The sequence below is a fragment of the Salmo salar genome, chromosome ssa13 (genome assembly GCF_905237065.1).
Source record: "Salmo salar chromosome ssa13, Ssal_v3.1, whole genome shotgun sequence".
Lineage (NCBI taxonomy): Eukaryota > Metazoa > Chordata > Actinopteri > Salmoniformes > Salmonidae > Salmo > Salmo salar.
In genome coordinates, this window is record NC_059454.1 from 38,402,301 (window position 1) to 38,425,846 (window position 23,546).

Consider the following 23,546-nt stretch of genomic DNA (forward strand, 5'->3'; position numbering starts at 1 on the left):
CCCACAGCTATGACCCAGACCATTAACTGCCCTGGGACAATAGGATTACACCTAAAGGACAACATGGTGTGTGTGCGGGCAAGACAACAATTCAAGTCTTCTGAATGTGATTATCTGAGTGGACATTTGGGCAGGTAAGAGTTAACTAGAAGAATGCACGTTGTCACGAGTCAATTAGATTTTTCACAGACCAGACCAAGGTTACCATAGTATGACAAGTACGCCATATTACGAAACACATCATGGTCAAATGCATCACTTTGGAGAGTAGGCCTCGGCTGCAAAACCTCTGAACGGTAATAAGAGCACTAAACACTAGACATACCTGGTTTGACTGTCTTGATACGGATGGGCTCCCGAAAGTGGCGGATGACAGCGAGGGTGTCTCGGTTGGTCAGGCCGCTGACAGGGGTGCCGTTCACTTCCAGAAGCACGTCCCCGCTGTTCGGTAACCTCCCGACGTGACAGACCATTGCCTCAGTAATCACCTGTCCCAGGTATGGGAATTCTCCCAGCTCTGCTCCCCCTTGTACGTCCACAACCGAGCCGAACTCCTCGGCATTCCCCCATGATACCGCGCACTCCTGGACCTTACCGGACCAGTGCTTCTTCTTCTTAAGCGTTTTGGACATGTTTAATCCCTCTTGTAAGTCTTTAGAGTCCCAGACTGTGTGGTTGTTTGAGAGACGAGACAAGCAGTTATTTTTAAGACGCAGATGTGACTATTGCACAGAGATGCTGAGATGAGGCAATCTGCTCACTAGTGTTTTTGTATTCCATTCCATTCATGGAGCAAATGTCATTTCAAAGCATTATCCGTATGAACATCCCGAATTATGGGAACATCACCTGTCTGCGATACAATAGTAGACTGTAGTGCAAGACTATCTGCGTCAGCGTTGTCGCAGAAGGCTAGATCGATCGCGGGAATGCTGATGTCCCTCGCGCTAAATTCTTGGGTAGCTGGGCAATGAAGCTCTACTTCTGAATGAGTAGCCTACTGTTTACTTACAGTGAATCGGTCTGATAAACTGTTTTATAATAGCCTATTACGGACAATAGCCAATAACTCGATTTTGGATCGATCCGTCGTTGAGCCTATAGCCTTGACTACTCACAGACTCTCCACTTGACTCAGTCGACGTATCAATTTGATTGCTTAAATATCCCCGAACAACTAGCTATGTCGTTGAATTATTGAGCATAAACAACTGTTGCCTAAATGTTGACAATTCTTCATCCAAAATTCGCCAGGGGACAACTTAGTTCCCCGCACTTGTTTTACCTCCTCCGCCGGTGACTTCAGCGACGCAGTCCTTGGAAACGGAACAACATACCTGGCATCAGCAGCGAATGTATTCGCAGAATTCGGGTAGTGTAGCCTACTCTGCTGGCAACTTGCTCACTATTCTTCAACCCTCGTAAGCCCAGCTCAGAGAGCGCCGTCTCGTCAGTTGACGCCCCATGTGGTATCGTGTCAGATTCAGCCCGGTGGCTCACAGAACAGGGGAGACTTAGGCGCAGGAGTCTATAGAACCAACCATAGAACGAGAAATGACGAATAACTTTTTTGCTTGTTTTGACGGTGTTGATTTCTTGAAGGAAAGCCCATCCAGGCACCAATGACTGCTTGGGTTTGCCTCCAATCAGGTGGTGGGAACAGAGTAAAACAATGCAAATCAACCAATGGAAATGGTTGGGCGGGGCTTCTGCGCAAACTCTGTTTCAATGGACCCGCTTCGCTTGATTTAGCTCGTCAAGCTTTCTGGGTGGACTTCGTTCCCAGTCACACGCGTTGGGTACGTTTTGGGACCCGGCGCACAGGCTGAGTAAATCGAGCGTGCCCACTAGTAGACGAAATATTCCTACAATATTATATTCTTGTAGATTACAGACACTGTCAATTAAATTGCCATCATAGTGCTATGTAACTATAAAGTAGTCGTAACAATTGTAATTAGTAGGTTGTTAACTGGAACCAGGACCGCGCAATTACAAGTCAATTTGTATACATTTTATAGCATACTGTAGGGCCAAGTATTTTCGCGAGTCATTTATTGAGGGGAGGATGTCCAGTGCGTCAACTCTTACGTGACTGTGCCATCTTGTGGTTAAATTAACTTGTAGGTCCTGAGAATGTGTAGACACAGAGCAGTAGAGGCTCCTCAGAGGAGGAAGGGGAGGACCATCTTCAGAAAATTTCATTAAAATGTAAACGGTAAAACATTCAAAAAGTTATTATTTTTAGATAAAACTATACTCATGTCACCAAATAGTGGATTCAAATACACTATTTTGCATGGAAGGTCTACAATAGCCTCAACAGCACTGTAGGGTAGCACCATGGTGTAGCCGGAGGACAGCTAGCTTCCGTCCTCCTCTGGGTACATTGACTTCAATACAAAACCTAGGAGGTTCTAGGTTCTCACATAGACTTACACAGTAATTATGACAACTTCCGGATGATGTCCTCCAGCCTATGAGAGCTCTTGCAGCATGAACTGGCATGTTGTCCACCCACAATAAAAGGATCAGAGAATGAATCTTGTACTAAAAGCATAAACTACAGCTAGCTAGCACTGCAGTGATAATGTGATTTAACCAAAGATGACCGGTATCCATTACTGGGAGTTACAGGTTTGCCAAAACAAAACGTCAGATTTTTCAACTAACCTGGTATTGGCGATACCATCTTCATTCTCGATTCGGCCAAACGTATATCTTCTAAAATGGAAGTGTCCAGTTGCAGATGGTGCATTTTCATTTAGAAAATATTTTTTGCTCCATTAAGTAATCCAACAATGTGTACACCGCCATCTTGTCTATTTATTGATTGGTGGTGCTTTCAAGACAATTGGGAACTCTGGGGAAAAAAACAAGGTCAAATCATGATGTCAATGATCTTCAAGTCGGAAAGTCGGAGCTCTACCTCACGGCACATGGCCATCGCAAGTGAGGAATGGAATACTCTGGCCAGCCAGAGTGGCTCAGTTGGTAGAGCATGGTGTTTGCAACGCCAGCATGGTGTCTGCAACGCCAGGGTTGTGGGTTCAATTCCCACGGGGGGCCAGTACAAAAAAATGCATGAAATTAAATGTATGCATTCACTACTGTAAGTCGCTTTGGATAAGAGCGTCTGCTAAATGACTAAAATGTAAAATGTCTCTAGAAAAATCCCAGAGTTTACTACTGTTCAAAATTCTTTTTTGTAATCGGAGCTTGTTTTTTCTCCCTGATTTCCCAGTTGTCTTGAATGCACTGAAGTTGGATGTCGGAGATTTCCAAGTTCCCAGCATGAGATAGCCATGTCATCATGACATGGCACTTTGGGGTGGACCCACCTTAATTACTGAGAGAAATTATATTTTAAATAGACAAAATGGCGGCGTACACATTGTTGGATTTACTTCATAGAGCATTTTTTTTTATTTTAACCGAGCATTTTCTAAATTCAAATGCATCACCTGCAACTGGACACAGACATTTTATAAGACATGTTTGGCTGAATCTAGAACAAAAATATTCCCTATAGTCTACCAGGTTAGTTAAAATCTCTGGTGACTTTTTGAATAGTCAAACCTGTAACACCCAGTATGGATATTGTGATTTGGTTAATCACATTATCTGGTGTAACAATCGTATCTAGACAGTCTGAAAATCCCTCGATAGAGCTATAGTTCCAGACAGGTGCGCAACTTTCACTGGGGACGTGACCCCCCCCCCACACACACACACACAGTTTTATAATTTCACTGTGATACAAAAAGCTGCATAGTTGTGCTTGAGTATCATTCAGACACCTCAGAGTGGTTGGGTAGGCTGTTTGCTTTTTCTCTGAGTTGTAAAAGCAAGCAGAGCAGAAATTGGCTACTCTTTATTTGACTGATGTAGCTGTCAAGATAACGGTTTGACTTAACAGAAAAAACTAATATTTATTCCCAGTTCTGAGCTAGTAGTGTAACTGACATGTAACATTAGCTAATGTTTCATCCCCTCTCGACTGAAGTTCTTTCTGTCTGAAGAGAATGAACTAGCTAGCTAGTAGCTACCACAGCCAGTCCAGCTCTAGCCCCTAGCTATCTGTCAGGTAGCAGCATCTAGCAGCTGTTGTGTGTATGGAAATGTTTTGTCGCCTTTTTGTCCCGTTTTAACAGAAGTAAAATAACTTGGATAGTTTGCCAGTTGATGTACCATTAGAGCTAGCCAAAAGTTGGCTAATGTTAGCTGGGTCATTCCAGAATTGGAGTACAATTTTGGCATCAAAACTTTAAAAAAATTAACCCTTTATTTGATCATTTTCTGATATGTATATAAGAAAAAAATGCAATAAACTGTCAAATCATTTGATTCGTCCAGCTCAGGCATCAAAGGTACACTTTTTATGAGATATTTTATTTGTTGTGTGCTATGCTTATTTGTTATGAATACTCAGGCAAGATAGATTTCAAAAGTTGCTTAAATTAATATAAGTCAAGTCTTATCTGAAATTAAATTAGTATTCAATGTGAATGTGACTTTCTTTACTTAATGGTAAAGGATTTATTAATGTTTAATAAATCCTTTACCATTAAGTAAAGAAATTCACATTCACATTGAATACTCATTTAATTTCAGGTAAGACTTAACTTAGATTTCAAAAGTTGCTTAAATGAATATATCTTGCCCAACTTTTCAATAGTCATTCATTTTGTTTTAACAATTTTTTGTTGTTGTACTAATATCAGTATTTATTTTAAAAGATTTGCTCAAATACGTTATGCATATAAACATTGTGCTGTGTATGGGGTCTTCTGTGTGGTCATCTGTGGAATTAAAGCTGAAGCACTTTGTTTTTTGGCAATCACACTCCAGATTCCCTGTTGCAGAACACATGCAGCTGACGTTGCGGTAGAGAATTTTCCCAGGTGAAAGAGTGACCACCCGGTGGAGCCTCATTGTGGACGATACGGCTGGAAGGTCAGCTGGCATTTCTTTCACTCCATCCTCCACAGTTTGCTCCTGGATGTTAAACAATTTCACCTTCGATTGTCCCTCACTCAGAGCTTGGTACAGGGATAATGCCGTGGGGATATCAACTCCTTGGCTGACAAGCCTGTTGACCCTCCTCTTCAATGTGCCACCCACACCATCTGGGGCACCTTTGCCATGACTGGCTTCAAAGTAGTTCCAAGTTCCTCTTGTAAAACCCTTCTTGAAAATGTCAGTACAAAAGAGGTAAAAATTACCACGCTGCTTGTGCTGTGTTCAAGAACCGTTGCAATTTTTTTGATTTCTCTCAGGATGGGGTCCAGGTGTTGCCATATGGCAGGTAGTCCCTTCAGCCTGGATGCCGATACAGTGCAGAAGGAGGTAGGGGCAGACGCCCCCTCCATGTAGTAAACCCCAGTGTGCAAAGTGGCCTGTTGGTGTGATGCACCAAAATGAACAGCTTGTACTTGAGCACTGTACTTGCAGCCGTAGTTCTCAGAGAAGTCAATATGGACTGCACATTCATTTGCAGGGAGGTTCAGCTTCAGGGCCCGTGAAAAAGCATATTTCTGTCTGATGTTATAGAGATGGCGCATGAACTTCTGGAGCAAAACGTTACAAGTTACCACCAGCTCTTCTTGGGGGCATTCAAATTATTTTTTCATAGGGATCTTTGAGGCTGCTTCAGGATCATTTTTGTGCTCTTTGTCCACAGTGGCCCACTGAAGGTAGGAGATGCGATCGGTGTCTCTGTAGTGGCTTTTGAGTGCATAGGTATTATTGCTGCATTGCTCACATTCCCCATACATACATTGCTTGCTTGTGGGGTCACGTGATGGCATGCGTCAGGCTCTCCACATTGGATATGTCGATGATGTGCATCTGGTGAAGCTTTTTGGCAATAAAGCCTAGATTTTCATGTTGTTTGCACATGCATGTGTCACGATCTGTCAATGTTGGATGCACAACCCAGTAGAGGCAAAGTGTGCAGAACAGTGAGTATGGTAGACGGAGGTTGGTATGCTCATCCAGGAACTTCAAATGGAGGTTCTTTATTGAATCCACTTTTCTGCATTTTCTTCTTTTCTTTTGTCACCGTTTGCTTTTTTCAAGTTCCTGCTGACATCGTCACATAAAAATAATCATCTCACTGTTGATCTCAGTGTGGCAGCAATCCCCTCGTGTTTCTTCCTCTGGTACCTGTAGACATTTTCATTTGCTAGTTTTGTCCACCTCCTCCTTGAAAATCCCAAAACCTCCTCTGCCAATCAACCTGTACAACCTGTACTTCTTCAGGATTTTGCTGATGACTATTTCTGCAATGACTTGTCTGTCACTCTCTCTCTCTTTGAATGTGCGTACTTGTTACGTACTTCCTAAGCTACTGAGCTTCTTCCCCCCCAACATCACGTTGCCTAAAATAACTTTTAAGCATAAATATATTGTCACTTAACTATTTCACCTGCAGAGTGAACTGAAGGAGATACAACCCTGTTAATGTAGTGCAACACTCTTACTTGAATTATAGTAACAGGGTTGTAAATCAATGCTAATGTTAGCTTTTTCTCAGGAATTGATGCTAGCTGTGGAATGTAGCATTACTGTCAAGGTCAAAGACAAACTTAGTTATGTAAATAAAAACAGAAAACTCTGAAATTAATTTGTCTTATTCTGATAATATGAGTAACAGGGTTTTTTGTTGGTTAGAGTGACACACTCAGTCAAGGCTGAAAAGATTGGAAAAATATGAAAAATAGAAGAGAGGACTTATCTTTGGTCTACCCATGGTGTTAGCAAATGGCTTGATGACGTCATGTGACTCACTGTTTTTTCTCTTCCTCTGCCAGGATAAATAGGTTTCGGTAACAGGGCTGCGTGCATGTTGTGGGACACAACTTCAGTGCATAATTTATATAATTTAAAATATGTTGATGATTAAACAAATTGTTTTAACAATTACAAGAGACATATCAACAAAATCATACCAAAAAAAGTAGATTTAAAACTTACTTTAACTGTTATATTTGATGTGCAATTTGGTCATCAAGAAGGGGGGGACAAGAGAAAAATGCCATTTTAGGGGGTGCTCGAGAGCTATTTCGTATTTTAAATAATTTTGGAACCACTTTTGTTCTACAACTATATTTACATTTTGTCTCAGGACAAGTATAATTTAAACAAGTGCATGTTTTTGTATTTTGGGCATGGATTTTTTGAAATTTCATGGGTGGGAAAGAAAATGTCCTCTGATTTTGGAATGACCCAGTTAGCTCACTAACTTTAGCTATAATTTTGCCTCAATCACACTTGACCTGAATCAAAGGATGAAACCAACGGCCAAATGATTGAAGACCAATATTCTTAAATTTTTTTTGCGCAATGTGAGTTTTTATTATTCAGTATAGCAATGTAACGTTATTGATCTGTCCGTTTCCCTACCTAATTCAGTACTTTTCACACCGACATGGTATAAACAGCTCTACAGGCTACACTGTCATGGTGCACAGTCAGTACACAACACTATACTCATCATGTCTTAGCAGGATCAGATGGTGACAGGTGTCCCAGCAGGATCAGACAGCCAGGGAAGACCAGTCCACTGAGCTCAGGCAAATTTTTCACTATATATTATTATAACAATCAGTTGAGTTGATGGGTAGGCTACAGTCTGAGATCTAGGAGTGATGGTCATTTCAATTATTGAACCATTGATTCTATTCTTGGATAATACTAATGTATGTACACCAAGGTAATTATTTGTCATGCCTCATCTGAGTAGGATCAGATGATGACAGGGGTCTCAGCAGGGTCAGGCAACCAGGGGGAGACCAATCTGTGATGGCGCTGAAGTGAACTTTTGCAGATACAACACTTTATCTCTGTGCAGAAAACACTGGACAAGCCAGAAGCTCCAAATATTGAAACTATTTTAAGGCAGTCTGACAAACCTCCAAAGTTAATTTCCAAACTGTATCAAGGGTTGATAGAGGCTTTTACCGATGACACAAAATATGTCAAACAAAAATGTTAGGAAGACCTGGGTGTCACGCCTGCTCCCGCTCTTCCTCCCCCTGGCGCTTGAGGGCACCAGGATCCCCAGCATTACGCACTCAAGCCACCATCAGTACGCACTCCTGCCTTCCCCCCGTCATGCACATCAGCGATCATTGGACTCACGTGGACTCAATTACTTGTGTCATTACCTTCCATATATCTGTCTGTTCCCAAGCTCTTGTTCCCTGGTTCAGGATTAACTGTCTCATGTCCATGTTACCCATGTTCCGACGCTGTTCCTGTCTTGTTTCCTTGTCTGTTCCCGAATAAATGTCTGACTCCCCGTACCTGCTTCTCCTGTCTGGCGTCGGTCCTTACACTGGGAGACACTATTGATGATGATGAATGTATAAAGATATGGTTGAATGCCCGGTCATGTTCATATAATGTCAGACAAATGACTGCAGTTTAAGACCCTCCATAGAACATTCTTTATGCCAGTGAAACTGAATATCATGCACTCAGAAATATAATTCCTCTGCTGGAGGTGTACAGCACAAAATGCATATGTTATGATCTTGTGAAGGCTGGCTGAATTCTGGTCAGGAGTATGATATTTTATCTCAGTATATGTACAGATTCTCCCTTCTCCCTGTTTTTGTTTGCTTGGAAATGTTGATACTGGAGACTGTTATTAGAACAAACTGTGTAACCTAGCATTTATATCGGCTAAGAAATAAATCTGAAGGTTGGTTATCCTCCCACAGTGTCACATTTGATGGCAGAAATGTCAAGTTATGCATCACTCGATTTGATTTATTACAAGATTAACGGTGTACAAGATTAAGACTCCCAAGTGGCGCAGCGGTCTAAGACACTGCATCTCAGTGCTAGAGGCATCACTGCAGACCCTGGTTCGATTCCAGGCTGTATCACAACGGGGCATGATTGGGAGTACCATAGGGCGACGCACAATTGGCTCAGCGTCCTCCGTGTTTGGCCATCATTGTAAATAAGAATTTGTGTCGTAACTGACTTGCCTAGTTAAATAAAATATACTATGCAACTTCCATAAGATTTGGGTGCCTAATATGGAATACTGTATGACAAAAGGGGTCTGTATTGAAAACAAGAGATTTTCTTTGTGAAGTAGTTGCAAATAGATATTTTTTTTCATGGCACGCGAGATGCCTGTCTGATTTGCGCCTGTCTGAGTGGACTAATCCATTGAGGAGGCCGTGGTGAAATCCATTGAGGAGCCATTTCGTGGGCATTCATTGTTTCATAACTTCATTGTGTGCATTGTCTGCTGTGTCTATCAATTCTCCATTACATATATCACTAGTATTAGCCTACATTTACCGTTAATTCCCAGAATTTCTAATCTACGATGTTTGTTTGGTTACGATCATTTCTGTTAATGCATTCAATATATTATTATTATTACTGTCATTTACCATTCTCATTGTCGGATTGGACGTGTTTTGCAGAACTCAACCTATGCTACACTTGTGAGAAACAAGTTGGTTTTTTTTCATTCCATTTACGAGTTTTGTCAATTCATTTGTCTTTTGTTTGAAACACTCCTGTTAATGTTGAGTAAGGACGCGCACCTGATTACACATACTGAAGTAGGACTAGTTTACCCGGCCAGGGCACAAATGTAGGCCTATGAATGTGCCCATTTGGGGATGTCTGATAGTATTTCTGATCGTCTTAACTCACCACCGCTAATGAGCAGTGGAACTTCTCAAAGTACATTTCCTTCACCTCAAACAGTAAGTAAACTAAGTCTGTTTTTAGAATAATTTGAGAATGACAATAGTTCCGCAACGTATTTGTACAATATTTCCAGCTCTCTCCCATTTGATAAACACTAGGCATTAAAGGGGAAAATGTAATGCTCTGATCCAGTGGAAACGTCATAAAATACCTGATCACTTCTTATCCCTTCCAAAAATTGTATTGGAGAGAGTCTCAGTCTTAAATAATTTTCCACACACAGTCTGTGCCTGTATTTAGTTTTCATGATAGTGAGGGCCGAGAATCCACTCTCACATAGGTACCTGGTTGCAAAGGCCATCAGTGTCTTAACAGCGCGATTTGCAAAGGCAGGATACTCTGCTCGCACGTAAGTTACCACTCCACTAGGTCTCCTTGTCATGGCTTTTGCGCCATCAGTACAGATACCAACACATCTTGACCACCAAAGTCCATTTGATGTCACAAAGCTGTCCAGTACTTAAAAAATATCCTCTCCTGTTGTCCTGGTTTCCAGTGGTTTGCAGAAGAGGATGTCTTCCTTAATTGACCCCCCATAAACGTAACGGACATATACCAGGAGCTGTGCCAGGCCCAACACTTCTGTTGACTCATCCAGCTGTAACGCATAGAATTCACTGGCTTGTATGCGAAGCAGTAATTGCTTCAAAACATCTCCTGCCATGTCACTGAAACAGTGTTGTTTGATGAAGTCATTGTGTGTATAGTTTTTTGGGCCTTTTCCCCCAGCCATATCCGCTGCAGCAGGAATAATTAAGTCCTCCACAATAGTATGGGGCTTGCCTGTCCTAGCCACTCGGTAGCTCACCATATAAGACACTTCTAGCCCCTTCTTATTAATGGTAACTGTTGCATTTATACATGTCTTACTACTCAAAAGTTAAAAAAACTCTGGTTGCTTATTTTTAAAATTGGCATGTTTAATTTCTAAATGTCTGCGCAAGAGTGAAGGTTTCAATCGAGTTGTGAGATAGTACTGAGGAAAGGCACTACTCCCAATATAACCCCATGTCACAACTTCCGCCGAAGTTGGTGCCTCTCCTTGTTCGGGCGGAGTTCGGCGGTCATCGTCACCGGCTTTCTAGCTGCCACTGATCCATGTTTCTTTGTCCATTTGTTATGCTTGATTGTTCACACCTGGTTCCCATTTCGTTATGATTATTTCCCTATTTAAACCCTCTGGTTATCATGATGTTTTGTGCGTTATTGTTTTACTGTTGGTCGTGTTAGTTGTGTTTGTCGTTATTGTTTTATCCCTGCGTGGATTTTGTATGATGAGCTTTTTTTCTAGAGTAAATACGTATGTTTTACTCAGTTCGGTGTCCTGCGATTGACTCTATTTCTCATCTCCAATACACGGACACTGACGCCCCAAATCAATCTAGTTCTCATCATATTTGCACCTCTTCGATGGTCCAACATCCCTGTCTGTTGTTCAATGCTTTCCCAAGCTCTTTGGCTGCCAGTGTTCATGCTAGCTGGGCTAGCAATAAATGTAGAATTACTGATGCTAGCATTGGATGTGCTCATGGAAGCAGAACAACTTGTGTCGTCGACAGGTGCAGGTGTAGTACTGCTGGTAGTAGCAGTACACATTTCAGTTGAATGCATTGAGTTGTACAACTGACTAGTTATCCCCCTTTCCTTTACTACCAGTAGAGCTGGTATGTGTCTCTAAAGAAACGGCCTTAATTTTTTTAACCATTTATAGATGTTTCTAGCAAACAGAATGAGCAGCAGCTACGTTTGGCTACATATAGACCGTTAGTGGAATTCCCGCGAGAGAGTAACGGTTAATGTTATTAGATGTTAATTATTTGACTAGGCTACCTGTATTTGACATTATGTTGTTATTTCGCTGAACACTAGATGGTTTCATTTTATTTTTGGCAGTGAAACGAGGCTACTCAGGCAAGAAAAAAATATCACCCAAATGTATAGCCCCATTGAAAAATCAAAATGGACTGTTTGAAAATGTGAATCACATTTTTATTTGGCATACCCCCACCAGCAAGTTGGGGGTATGCCAAGTTTGGAAATATCCGTTTTAGAGAATTTGACAGTACATTCAACCGGCCTCACATGGTTACACGCAGACCATGTGTAACCACGCCAGCCCAGGACCTCCACATCCGGCTTTTTCACTTTCGGGATCATCTGAGACCTGCCACCTGAACAGCTGATGAAACTGAGGAGTATTTCTGTCTGTAATAAAGCCCTTTTGTGCGGAAAAACTCATTCTGCTTTGCTGGGCCTGGCTCCCCAGTGGCCCACCCATGGCTGTGCCCCTGCCCAGTCATGTGAAATCCATAGATTAAGGCCTAATTAATGTATTTCAATTGACTGATTTCCTTATATGAACTGTAACGCTGTAAAATCGTTGAAATTGTTGCATGTTGCGTTTATATTTTTGTTCAGTATAAATGAAATGAAACTGTTCCACGAAAATCATAACTGGCACACAGATTGTTAGAAATTGTAAGATAAATTGGCACTCCAAATGGGAAAGGTTGCTGTCTGCTGGTGTAGCCTATTACCGGTAACTTCTGGAGAGTAACTGTGAAGTCCAGCAGTAGCAGGAGAAGGAGGGTCGGGAACAGATCTTTGGCTCCTTCGAGTCAGTTGTGTCTTAATTATTTAATCATACAGCGTGCTTAAAAGCGTCAGACAAGTTAAGTACATAGTTGATTTTATTAAAACACATAGGGTGTGTCTATATATTGAAAATACATTTTTAAAAATGTAGACCAATCAATTGGTCGAAAGAAAAGACTACTCATTTTCAACCAAGGTTTATTTTGTCTGGTACAGCCTTAGTAGAAATGGAGGAAATTAGCTTTAGATGTCCCCAAAAATCTGAGGGAGGACCCCGCCAGGTTATGTCCCCCACACTTATAAAACCAAAGTTGCACCCCTGGTTCCAGATGCAGCCCAAACCATGTGACAATGATTGCCGTCAGCAATTTTATGTGCTCATTCTCATCCATTAATTCCCATTCATGGACTTTGAGTATGACCTGTGTTCTTGATACCATGTAGGACAGAATAACAATGCTATTTACTCCTCCTATGCATAGACAATTCGTGGTCCGTTTGTTTTAGCGTTTATCTGCATTTTTCTTTTACACATTCTCCAACTCCAAGCGCAGTCTCACAAACATTTCAAACTCACAGTTACTTCTTGGTTGGATCAGCTGTTTTCCTGCGTGACAGGGCATCTTTGGCCAGAGGTTGCGAATGGTTATGGATTGGTTTGACTTCATTAGGGAAGACCACTTCGCCTAATATTCATGGTCATAGGGCTCCGATATTTTACAAACTGATTCACAGTGGTTGAAAACATTTAGTTGTGGTGATTATCAATGTTGTCATGTAGCTACAGAGTAGGCCTATAGATGGCCTATATGCAGTGGCGACCTGTCATTCAGGGCTGTGCTGGGTGGAGATTATAACAGAACATGGCCAAGAAGTTCAAACGTTAATTGATAACCAGCAGGATCAGATAATAATAATCACAGTGTTTGTAGAGGGTGCAACAAGTCAGCACCTCAGGAGTAAATGTCAGTTGGCTTTTCATAGCCGATCTTTCAGAGTTAGAGACAGCAGGTGCGGTAGAGAGAGAGTCCAAAACAGCAGGTCCGGGACAAGGTAGCACATCCAGTGAACAGGTCAGGGTTCCATAGCCGCAGGCAGAACAGTTGAATCTGGCGTAGCAGCATGACCAGGTGGACTGGGGACAGCAAGTCATCGGGCCAGGGAGTCCTGAGGCATGGTCCTAGGGCCCAGGTCCTCCGAGAGAAAGAGAGAGAGAAGGAGAGAGAGAAAGAGAGAGAATTAGAGTGAGCATACTTACATCCTGCCTGTTTGGCCCTGTCCGGGTCTATCGTCGGACTGGGCCACAGTGTCTCCCGACCCCTCCTGTCTCAGCCTCCAGTATTTATGCTGCAATAGTTTATTTGTCAGGGGGCTAGGGTCAGTCTGTTATATCTGGAGTATTTCTCCTGTTTTATCTGGTGTCCTGTGTGAATTTAACCTCACCCAATTTGTCAAAGCACAGCCCCCACACCACTAGAGGGATATCTTCAAACACCAACCTACTACCCTGAGACAAGGCCGTGTATAGCCCATGAAGATCTCCCCCACAGCACGAACCCGAGGGGCGGCCAACCCGGACAGGAAGATCACGTCAGTGACTCAACCCACTCAAGTGAGGCACCCCTCCTAGGGACAGCATGGAAGAGCACCAGTAAGCCAGTGACTTCTGGTTAGAGGCAGAGAATCCCAGTGGAGAGAGGGGAACCGGCCAGGCAGAGACAGCAAGGGCGGTTCATCGCTCCAGTGCCTTTCCGTTCACCTTCACACCCCTGGGCCAGACTACACTCTATCATAGGACCTACTGAAGCGATGAGTCTTCAATAAAGACTTAAAGGTCGAGGTCAAGTCTGCGTCTCTCACATGGATAGGCAGACCATTCCATAAAAATGGAGCTCTATAGGAGAAAGCCCTGCCTCCAGCTGTTTGCTTAGAAATTCTAGGGACAGTAAGGAGGCCTCATGTCAACATCATACTTTAAAAATCTTAGCTAGCAGTCATCATGAATCAAGTCGACAATCTACTGGCAAATCCTTTTCAATCCTTGTCATATGAAGAGAAATAATGAAGAGAAATTATATATAAAACGTATCGGTGCTCATCAGCCATTGGACATAAACATTACACAACAAGTTGTAAATAGCAAATTCAACAATGAGTGATTTGGAAAGAATCGGTGACAGTGGCTGTGTGGTCCCAAATTTGGGATTAAGGGGTTATTTTCCAAGTTTAAAATTATAAACATTCAACATTGGCCATGCTGTCAATGAAGCATGATTTGTGCCAAGCTCAAAACAACTGTTAACTCAGACCTGCGAGAACTTGTCTTCAGTCAGTTCAAGACAACTGGGAAGTCGAGAATAAACGAGCTCCGACTGGGAAAATAAGTTTTGAACGGTCATCCAACTCGGAATTGTAAATCTGGCCTCTTTCTAGAGCTACGACCTGAAGATCATCATGATTCGACCTTGTTTTTTTTCAGAGTTCCCAGTTTTATGAAAGCACTATAAATCCAGAGAATGCTAGACTTTGATGACAAAATTTGCTCACGAAGGAACGCGGTGCCATCTTCCTGTTCAAGTGAGCACAGCACAACAAGGTGAGTCCAAAAATGTATTGTATGCTGCTGCATAAATTATGTAATATGCCAGTGAGATATGTATACTGTAGCTAAGAAAGTAATAGTAAGTGTATGTTGTGTAGTAAGCTGTTAGTAGCCCATGTGCCTCACCCTAATCATTTGGTCTATTTACCCCTCTTAATTTTGCCTCTTTTTCTGGCTTTGTGGTGCACATGTAGCCTATAACCTGCTTTAGAGAAATGTAATCATTGAATATTGTAAGAGCTTATATGCCCCCTACGGTTCTGACTTGGTGTACAGGGACAACAGTGTAAGAACTCCCCTTGTTCTGAATTCTCTCGCTGTACATTTCAAGTGCTAAACAAATAGTTGTATTGACTACGTCCGTCCTAGCTCGCTCATTAATGTCTTAATCGAAATTACGGATTGCCTCTTATCCGCTAGTCGTTCCCTTAGGCCATAGTTTGTACATCTCATCCAGATTTGTTTAAGCAAGTCAGCCATAACAGCAATGTTTTTTTTTAAAGGCAGTAAATGAGGCAGAATGAACAGTTTCGCTGCCAGACAAGGCTCTGCTGATAGCCAGGTGTAACAGTGGTAAGCTGTTGGGACTGCTGTTGGGACAGCTTTATGTAGGCCCTAACAGTTTGTGGGCACCGTTTGTCACCGTTATAGTGCAATTAATGTATTGTTTAGTGTTGTGTAGTGGCTTTGCTGGCATGCATCCCCCCTTCCCCCCCCCCCCCACCCCACCAAGATTGACATGCTAAAATGAATATTGGTCTGTGATATGGGAGGTCTTCAGTTCTAGAGAGAGTGTAGCTCTCTATGTGCATGGTAGAATAATAGATTTGTCTACTCTGGGTCTGGGTGGTTAGTTAGTATGCAGTGTTGCAGACAGGTGCTGCTCTTGGTAATTGGAGGCAGAGGATGGATAACCCAGAGATGTCTTTCTGTGCCATTTACAGCTTTTAGTTCTCCACAAGTGGACCATTACCTAAAATACATCTCCACCCCACAGCCTGGCTCTCATCATGGCCACATGTTCTCTCCACCCCCCCCCACCCCCCACCCACACACACACACACACACACACACAGACAGAGGTGTATCCTGAAATGCCTGAAATTGCAATATACAAGAATTATTTGAGGAACCCTCACAAAAAATGTTTTGCCATTGTCAATGGATACCAGATATTGGTATTTCTCTCAGAAATTGTCTGCCAAAAACATCCCTTTGCTTTATGACTGGATTGGTATGAAGTGTCATTTTAATAATTTGTAGATACCAGTTAAATCCTTGCTTAACTTATAGCCTATATAATACAATTAATAAAATAGGCGATTGTATACATTTAAAATATTGTTTTATTGACGCAAATCCAAATGAGAAATGGTTGTACAATTGATGAGAAATACATTATTTGTCAAATGTCTCCATCTGCTGGCGAATTATAGGCCTACATTCAACCATCCACGGACTTCCACTTCTAATAGGAGCTCTCTCAATGGAGGACGGAGGACACGAACAACGGAGGACACGAAGAACAAAAGCCTAGAATGCTAGTGCGTAAAAGGTACCTGAACGGAGGACACGAACAACAAAAGCCTAGAATGCTAGTGCGTAAAAGGTACCTGAACGGACACGCACAACTAAAGCCTAAAATGCTAGTGCGTAAAAGGTAGATAGCATTTAAATGCTATCATTACGCGATGTTCTTGACAATTACATTATTTTCCCCTCAATATTAGTTATCTTAATATTTTCTATACAATTATAATCAGTCATTCATTTAAAAATGTTCCTGTGTTAATAATTAAGTCAATTTGCTGCGTTCTCCTCCATGGTCATCCCCCGTTCAGCCAGAAGGACATTCCACGTCACAAAGTGGGTATTTTCATAAAGTTGTTGATATTTTCCTATGGCCACTCGAGAGGTTACAGACCGGTAGGCCTACTCCTTTCAATTCCTGCTGTCCTGATTTATCCCTGGTAAGTTCCCTCTAATAATTGTTAGTGATGGGTCGTTCGCGAACGAGTCGGCTCTAAGAGCCGGCTGTTGTAAGCGAACGTTGGGAGCCGGTTCGCATATCAGAAGAGCCGAATCAATTCATTAAAAAAATAAAGATATGAATTATCAAAAGATTTAAATGAATAGAATGAACTAATTCAAAGAACGAAAAAATAAATACTATAATATAGGCCTAAATGCTCAAGCGCACATTCGTTCTGACTGTCTGCTCAGACTAACAGCCTCTGCTCAGACTTACAGCCTCACCTGTTGTTCCTGTCAATCAGACACGCAGTGTCAACCAATGAACCAAAGATGCGTGAGGGAGGGCCGAGCCAACTCACAGTCACACACTTAGCAGCCGAGGAGAGAGAGGAAGGACAGCTGTGAAAACTACAGCTGGAAAATGAGTCGGAAGCACAGTAGCATTTGGATGCATTTTAATAATGTAGACACAGTGCACAGTGTAGAATTTGCCAAAACAAAATCTCACATAAAGCCGGTTCTACGCACAACCTACACCGGCATATGCGAACTGTGCACCCAACTGTGAAGCTAGCTGTAGCGGCGCTTCGAGAAACTAGCGGGCCTGCTAGTGATAGTGGTGGAGCCAGCACACGTGTTTATATACATTAAAAAGTTATACTTTAAATGCAAATGCTTAATAGCATTCTTTTTCATAACAAACCAATGCATTTCTAAATACATTGTGGTCAAGGTAGAGTATGATTTCATTTAATAATTTAATTCGAGTTGTTTTAACACCAATCATAGTCAAACTATCGCAAACTGACTTGAAAAAATACAACAACAAAAAATTTAAAGAGCCGTTTGGGAGCCTAAAGAGCAGGCTCTTTTTGATGAGCTGAGCCGAACGAGCCGGCTCACTGAAAAGAGCCGGAATTCCCATCACTAATAACTGTACAGTTTTACTTGGTAAGTAACAGTGAAGACGGCTTGTTGTTCCAGACCGAGGCATTTGATAGTGGCACTATTAGGAAGAGTAATTAATGTAGATAATTGACACGATGGCCAGCACCCGGGGTCTATTCATTACGTCTTGCAACTGGACAGTTAACCGTTTAAGAATCAGACGGAAGCAAACAGAACGGGACCTACGTTAATTTGTCCATAAACTCTCGTTTTCGTTACAAAACGTTTTCCGTTTGGAGTAAACTGTTTGTTGCAATGCAGATAGCCGGGTTAGCCAATGTGTGGGAGCACTGGTTGGTCGGCCCAATTGAGGTAGTATGCACATGAATGTATAGTTAAAGTGACTATGCATATATGATAAACAGAGAGCAGCAGCAGCGTTAAAAGAGGGGTTGGGGGGGCACACAATGCAAATAGTCCGGGTAGCCACTTGATGCAACAATGCCTCAGACCCTCTCTGTTGTAAGCTTTATGTTGCCTTGTCCTTATGTAAACTGACACACAGTCTAAGATTAAAGTTTAGATGTGCCATTCAGCTCTGTGGAATGTATAATTGTTACATTGACCTGGCTGTTGTGTTCCCCCTGGCTGTGGTGTGGTTCAGTTGAAGAAACAAACAATCTACCTGCATGGAAGCCGCGTAACATTAACATTACATTGTCATCTTGCAGACACTCCCATCCAGAGCAATCACAGGAGCAACCAGGGTCAAGCGCCCCGCCCAAGGGCACATCAACAAATCTCCCAAGTCAAATCGGGGACCCAAACCACAGAACAAGCTCCCAACTGCCAGGCCACCAACCATCCAAGATCCCCCCCACAGTTCCCTCGAGCTGCCCCTCAACCATCCGAGACTCCCCCTACACTGAACAAAAATATAAACACAACATTCAACAATTTCAAATATTTTACAGAGTTACAGTTCATATAAGGAAATCAGTCAATTGAAATAAATTCATTAGGCCCTAATCCAGTTGCGTAAAGTACTTCAGTAAAAACAACTTTAAAGTACTACTTAAGTAGTTTTTTGGGGTATCTGTACTTTTCTTTACTATTTATATTTTTTGCCTACTTTTACTTCACTACATATCTAAAGAAAATAATGTACTTTTTACTCCACACATTTTCCCTGACACCCAAAATTACATTTTCACAGGAAAATGGTCCAATTCACACACTTATCAAGAGAACATCCCTGGTCATCCCTACTACCTCTGAGCTGGCAGACAAATTATGCCTCAGTGTTGGAGTGTGCCCCTGGCTATCCGTAAATACTTCTTTTTTTTAACAAGAAAATTGTACTTTCTGGTTTACATAATATAAGGAATTTGACGTTATTAATACTTTTACTTTTGATACTGAAGTATATTTAAAACCTTACTCCGGTAGTATTGTACTGGGTGACTTTCACTTTTACTTGAGTCGTTTTCTATTAAGGTATCTTTACCTTTACTCAAGTATGACAGTTGAGTCCTTTTTCTGCCACTGCCCTAATCTATGGATTTCACATGACTGGGAATACAGACATGCAACTGTTGGTCAGTATCTGGTGTGACCACCATTTGCCTCATGCAACGTGACACATCTCCTTCGCATAGAGTTGATCAGGCTGTTGATTGTGGAATGTTGTCCCACTCCTTTTCAATGGCTGTACAAAGTTGCTGGATATTGGCGGGAACTGGAACATGCTGTCATACACGTCGATCCCAAACATGCTCAATGGGTGACGTGTGGTGAATATGCAGGCCATGGAAGAACTGGGACATTTTCAGCTTCCAGGAATTGTGTACAGACCATAGCGAAATGGGACTGTGAATTATCATGCTGAAACATGAGGTGATGACAGCGGATGAATGGCACGACAGTAGGCCTCAGGATCTCATCATGGTATCTGTGCATTCAAATTACCATCGATATAATGCAATTGTGGTCATTGTCTGTAGCTTGTGCCTGCCCATACCATAACCACACCGCCATCATGGTTCACAATGTTGAAATCAGCAAACCTGTTATGTGAATTTTGTTATCAATGTTCATTAACTTAAATGAATCTACTCAGTCTGCAACCCAGAGTTTGTAAGATTCTGGTTGAATGAAACAGAAGAGAGTCCCAGCTTACAATAGTCAAAATGTTTATTCACGAGGGCACTCTGAAGTTCATTATACAAAGACATCCATTTTATAGTTCACTTCCTACCTATGCACATACATCCACACAAACAGTAGATATCCTACACACATACATACACACGAACAGTAGGTGAGTTGTGTGCTTCTCTAGAGTTCTCACCACTGTGTATCACTACCCAGCGCTGTCCGTTCCATTCCCCCGAGATTAGAGAAACCTTGAGAAGTACTCCCTGTCCTATCATAAGTTTCTCAGAGTTCTAGCCAGGTCGAGCCAAACACAGTTTTAATTGTTCTCGGTATTTTCTTCGGCACACACATACACACATTTATCTACCTCCCAGTCCAACCTAGTTGGACTTATGTTTAATACTTTAATTATTCATTATACATGCTACATGAACAACTATTTACTAATTAGTTACGTTTCAGGGTAGAATTATTTAAACATATAAATTATTTTATCAAAACCACTCGACGACACGGCGCCATACACGGAGTCTGCGGTTGTGAGGCCGATTGGATGTACTGCCAAATTCACTAAAATGACATTGGAGGCGGGTTAAGGTAGAGAAATTAACATTTAATTCTCTGGCAACAGCTCTGGCGGAGATTCCTACAGTCAGCATGCCAATTGCACGCTCCCTCAACTTGAGATATCTGTGGCATTGTGTTGTGTGACAACTGCCCATTTTAGAGCGGCCTTTTATGGTCCACAGCACAAGGTGCACCTGTGTAATGATCATGCTGTTTAATCAGCTTTTTGATTGGCCACAACTATCAGGTGGATGGATTATCTTGGCAAAGCAGAAATGCTCACTAAAAGGGATGTAAACAAATTTGTGCATCAAATTTGAGAGAGAAGCTTTTTGTGCGTATGGAACATTTTTGGGATCTTAATTTCAGCTCATGAAACATGGGACAAACACTTTGCATGTTGCGTTTTATATTTTTGTTCAGTGTAAATGCCTCATGTAGTATTAGATCGGTAATATTGTTTAAAGATGCACTATGCAGAAATCACTCCACCATTTCCTGGTTGCTAAAGTTCAAATATTTCGCTTAATTTCAGTTTATGTGACAAAACCAGTAAGTATAGTGTAGAGAATCATTTTATCATCTAAAGCGCCGTAAAATATATTTTCCATAACCAAAAATATTGTATTTTCAGCTGTTTGAAGCTAGTGTACAAAACCGAATGTAAAAGACACAAAAACAATATTTAAGAACGGGACGCATAGTAATAGCCCACATATAGTAGAACAGATTTACGGCTTCTTAGACTTGCTTTCATTGAGAATGGCAGATCTATAACATCTATAATATGTGAATTTGGTTGGGTCACCCAAAAAGTTACATAGCGCAGATTTAAGTGAAGTCCCCACCGTGCTTCAGATTGCATTAAAAAAAAATCTGCTCTTATCATCACTCTGCATTAGTGTACACTTTTGTTAACCATGACTAAACTCTACTGCCTAGGCAGGCACAAACACTACATGACCAAAAGTATGTGATACCTGCTCGTCGAACATCTCATTCCAAAATCATGGGCATTAATATGTTAGTCCCCTCTTTGCTGCTATATCAGCCTACACTCTTCTGGGAAGGCTTTCCACTAGATGTTGGAACATTGCTGCGGGGCCTTGCTTCCATTCAGCCACAAGCATTATTGAGGTCGGGCACTGATGTTGGGCGATTAGGCCAGGCTCGCAGTCTGCATTCCAATTCATCTCAAAGGTGTTTGATGAGGTTAAGATTTTTCTTCACTGGAACTAATGGGCCTAGCCCGAACCATAAAAAAACAGCCACCAAACTTTACAGTTCGCACTATGCATTGAGCCAGGTAGTGTTCTCCTGGCATCCGCCAAACCCAGATTTTGTACCGGTACCCATTGTATATAGTCCTGCTATTGTTATTTACTGCTGCTCTTGAATTATTTGTTATTCTTATCTCTAACTTTTTTGGGGTATTTTCTTAACTGCATTGTTGGTTAAGGGCTTGTAAGTAAGCATTTCACTGTAAGGTCTACACCTGTTGTATTTGGCTCATGTGACAAATAAAATTTGATTTGAGTTCTTCAGTAAGGCCAGGAGAATGAATGGCTGTGTGTTCGATTGTATAGCCCTGTCAGCAATGGGTGTGGCTGAAATAGCCAAATCCACTAATTTGAAGAGGTGTCCACATACTTTTGTATATATAGTGTAGAAGGGCATAGTACAGAACATTATAAGATCAACCTCAAGAAATAACTTTTTAAGTTGAAATTAAAATGCATGCTGTCACAAATGCTTAGCACTCTACTGCATTAAATCCAGCAGGTCAGAGTGTGTCCCCATTAGCCCAGTTGGTCCATGGGAGATCCCAGAAGACTGTTCTCTGGGGGGGCTGGAGTTCTAGCAGACGGGCCACTATGGCCACGCTGGAGAGGACATATCTACTGCTGTGGTGGTCAAGACACTCAGGGGTATGCGCTTGTACTGTACAGCGCTATCAGAGGCTGTGTGTGCGTGGAAAATAGTGGCATCTATTTGGAGAGTTTGCCCCAAGAAAGTTTGAGGTATGGAATAGCTTTGTGAGTACCTCGCAGGTAAAAACAATCAATTTTGGAATTGTCCTCTTAGAGGGAATTTCTCATCCCACTGCATTAAATAGAAAAACAAGTTAAGTGGATATCCAATCTCTTACGTGCAGTATACTGTATCTCCTTTCAAATGGCTTAAATCAGCCTGAGGCAAAAGAGTTTGTGGGCGGGATCCTTTTCCATGGGACTGTGTAAACACCTCCACCTGGTCCAGATGCTGTGGTGCCAGTACCAGCAACTACCCATGTACCTGGTTCTGTAGTCCTGGCAACCTCCTGCATTACCTATGGACCTTGAGGAATGGCCGGGACTTCGAATCAAGTTCAACTTAGCTGTAACAACTTAGCTGTAACAAATACATTGGAAATCGTACTCAGCAGTACTCTTACTAATCAACTATGTTGAATATTTCTATTCCCAATATTATGTAAATTCATTATTACATTTTTTCAGATATATTTAATTAAAAGGTTCACAGAGAAATAATTGGTCAATTTAATTTCAGACATTTGATTCCGGTCATTCACTGATTTAAATAAGATTAAATACATTTCCCTGCTCTCCAGAGGGATTGGGAGTCCTTGGATCCACTCCAGCACTTCTCAGAGAGATCACTGTTTTCGGTGGCAAAGAAGATGGCAGCAGGCCAAAATGACAAGTCGGAGGTGCCAAAATGACAGCTGATGTCCCTCTCAAATGGCAGGTTCCAGAGAGGATGATGAAGCATCCAACCAGACAGAAGCGATGTGTGAGCGTTGGGACTTAATCTGTGTTTGGGAATCTGCCCCCGTAGCCTAGAATATACATAGATGCTTGTTTTATTAACGTTCTGGCAAAATATTTCTATATGCCTTTGTTGCTTTTTGTAATATTAACATGCTTGATAGCTGTTTTTCTCTCACCCTCAGATGGTCTTTTGAATCTATATGTCTATATAAATTGATCACATTGGGTAACTTACTTTGTGCATATCT

General features: G+C 41.8%; 1 protein-coding gene and 1 long non-coding RNA gene across 2 annotated transcripts in view; one reads left to right on the plus strand and one right to left on the minus strand.

Annotated features, from left to right (window-relative positions):
* Positions 1–1,629, minus strand: part of LOC106567150 (membrane-associated guanylate kinase, WW and PDZ domain-containing protein 3) — a 192,983-nt gene extending 191,354 nt beyond the window's left edge. Inside the window, 1 exon segment of the mRNA XM_014136132.2 lies at positions 326–1,629. Coding sequence (XP_013991607.1) covers positions 326–632 — 307 coding nt within the window. The 5' untranslated portion in view covers positions 633–1,629.
* Positions 1–23,546, plus strand: part of LOC106567153 (uncharacterized) — a 25,728-nt gene continuing 2,182 nt past the window's right edge. Inside the window, exon 1 of the long non-coding RNA XR_001320001.2 lies at positions 1–134. This is a non-coding gene — a long non-coding RNA (uncharacterized lncRNA). The remainder of the gene's footprint in view (positions 135–23,546) is intronic.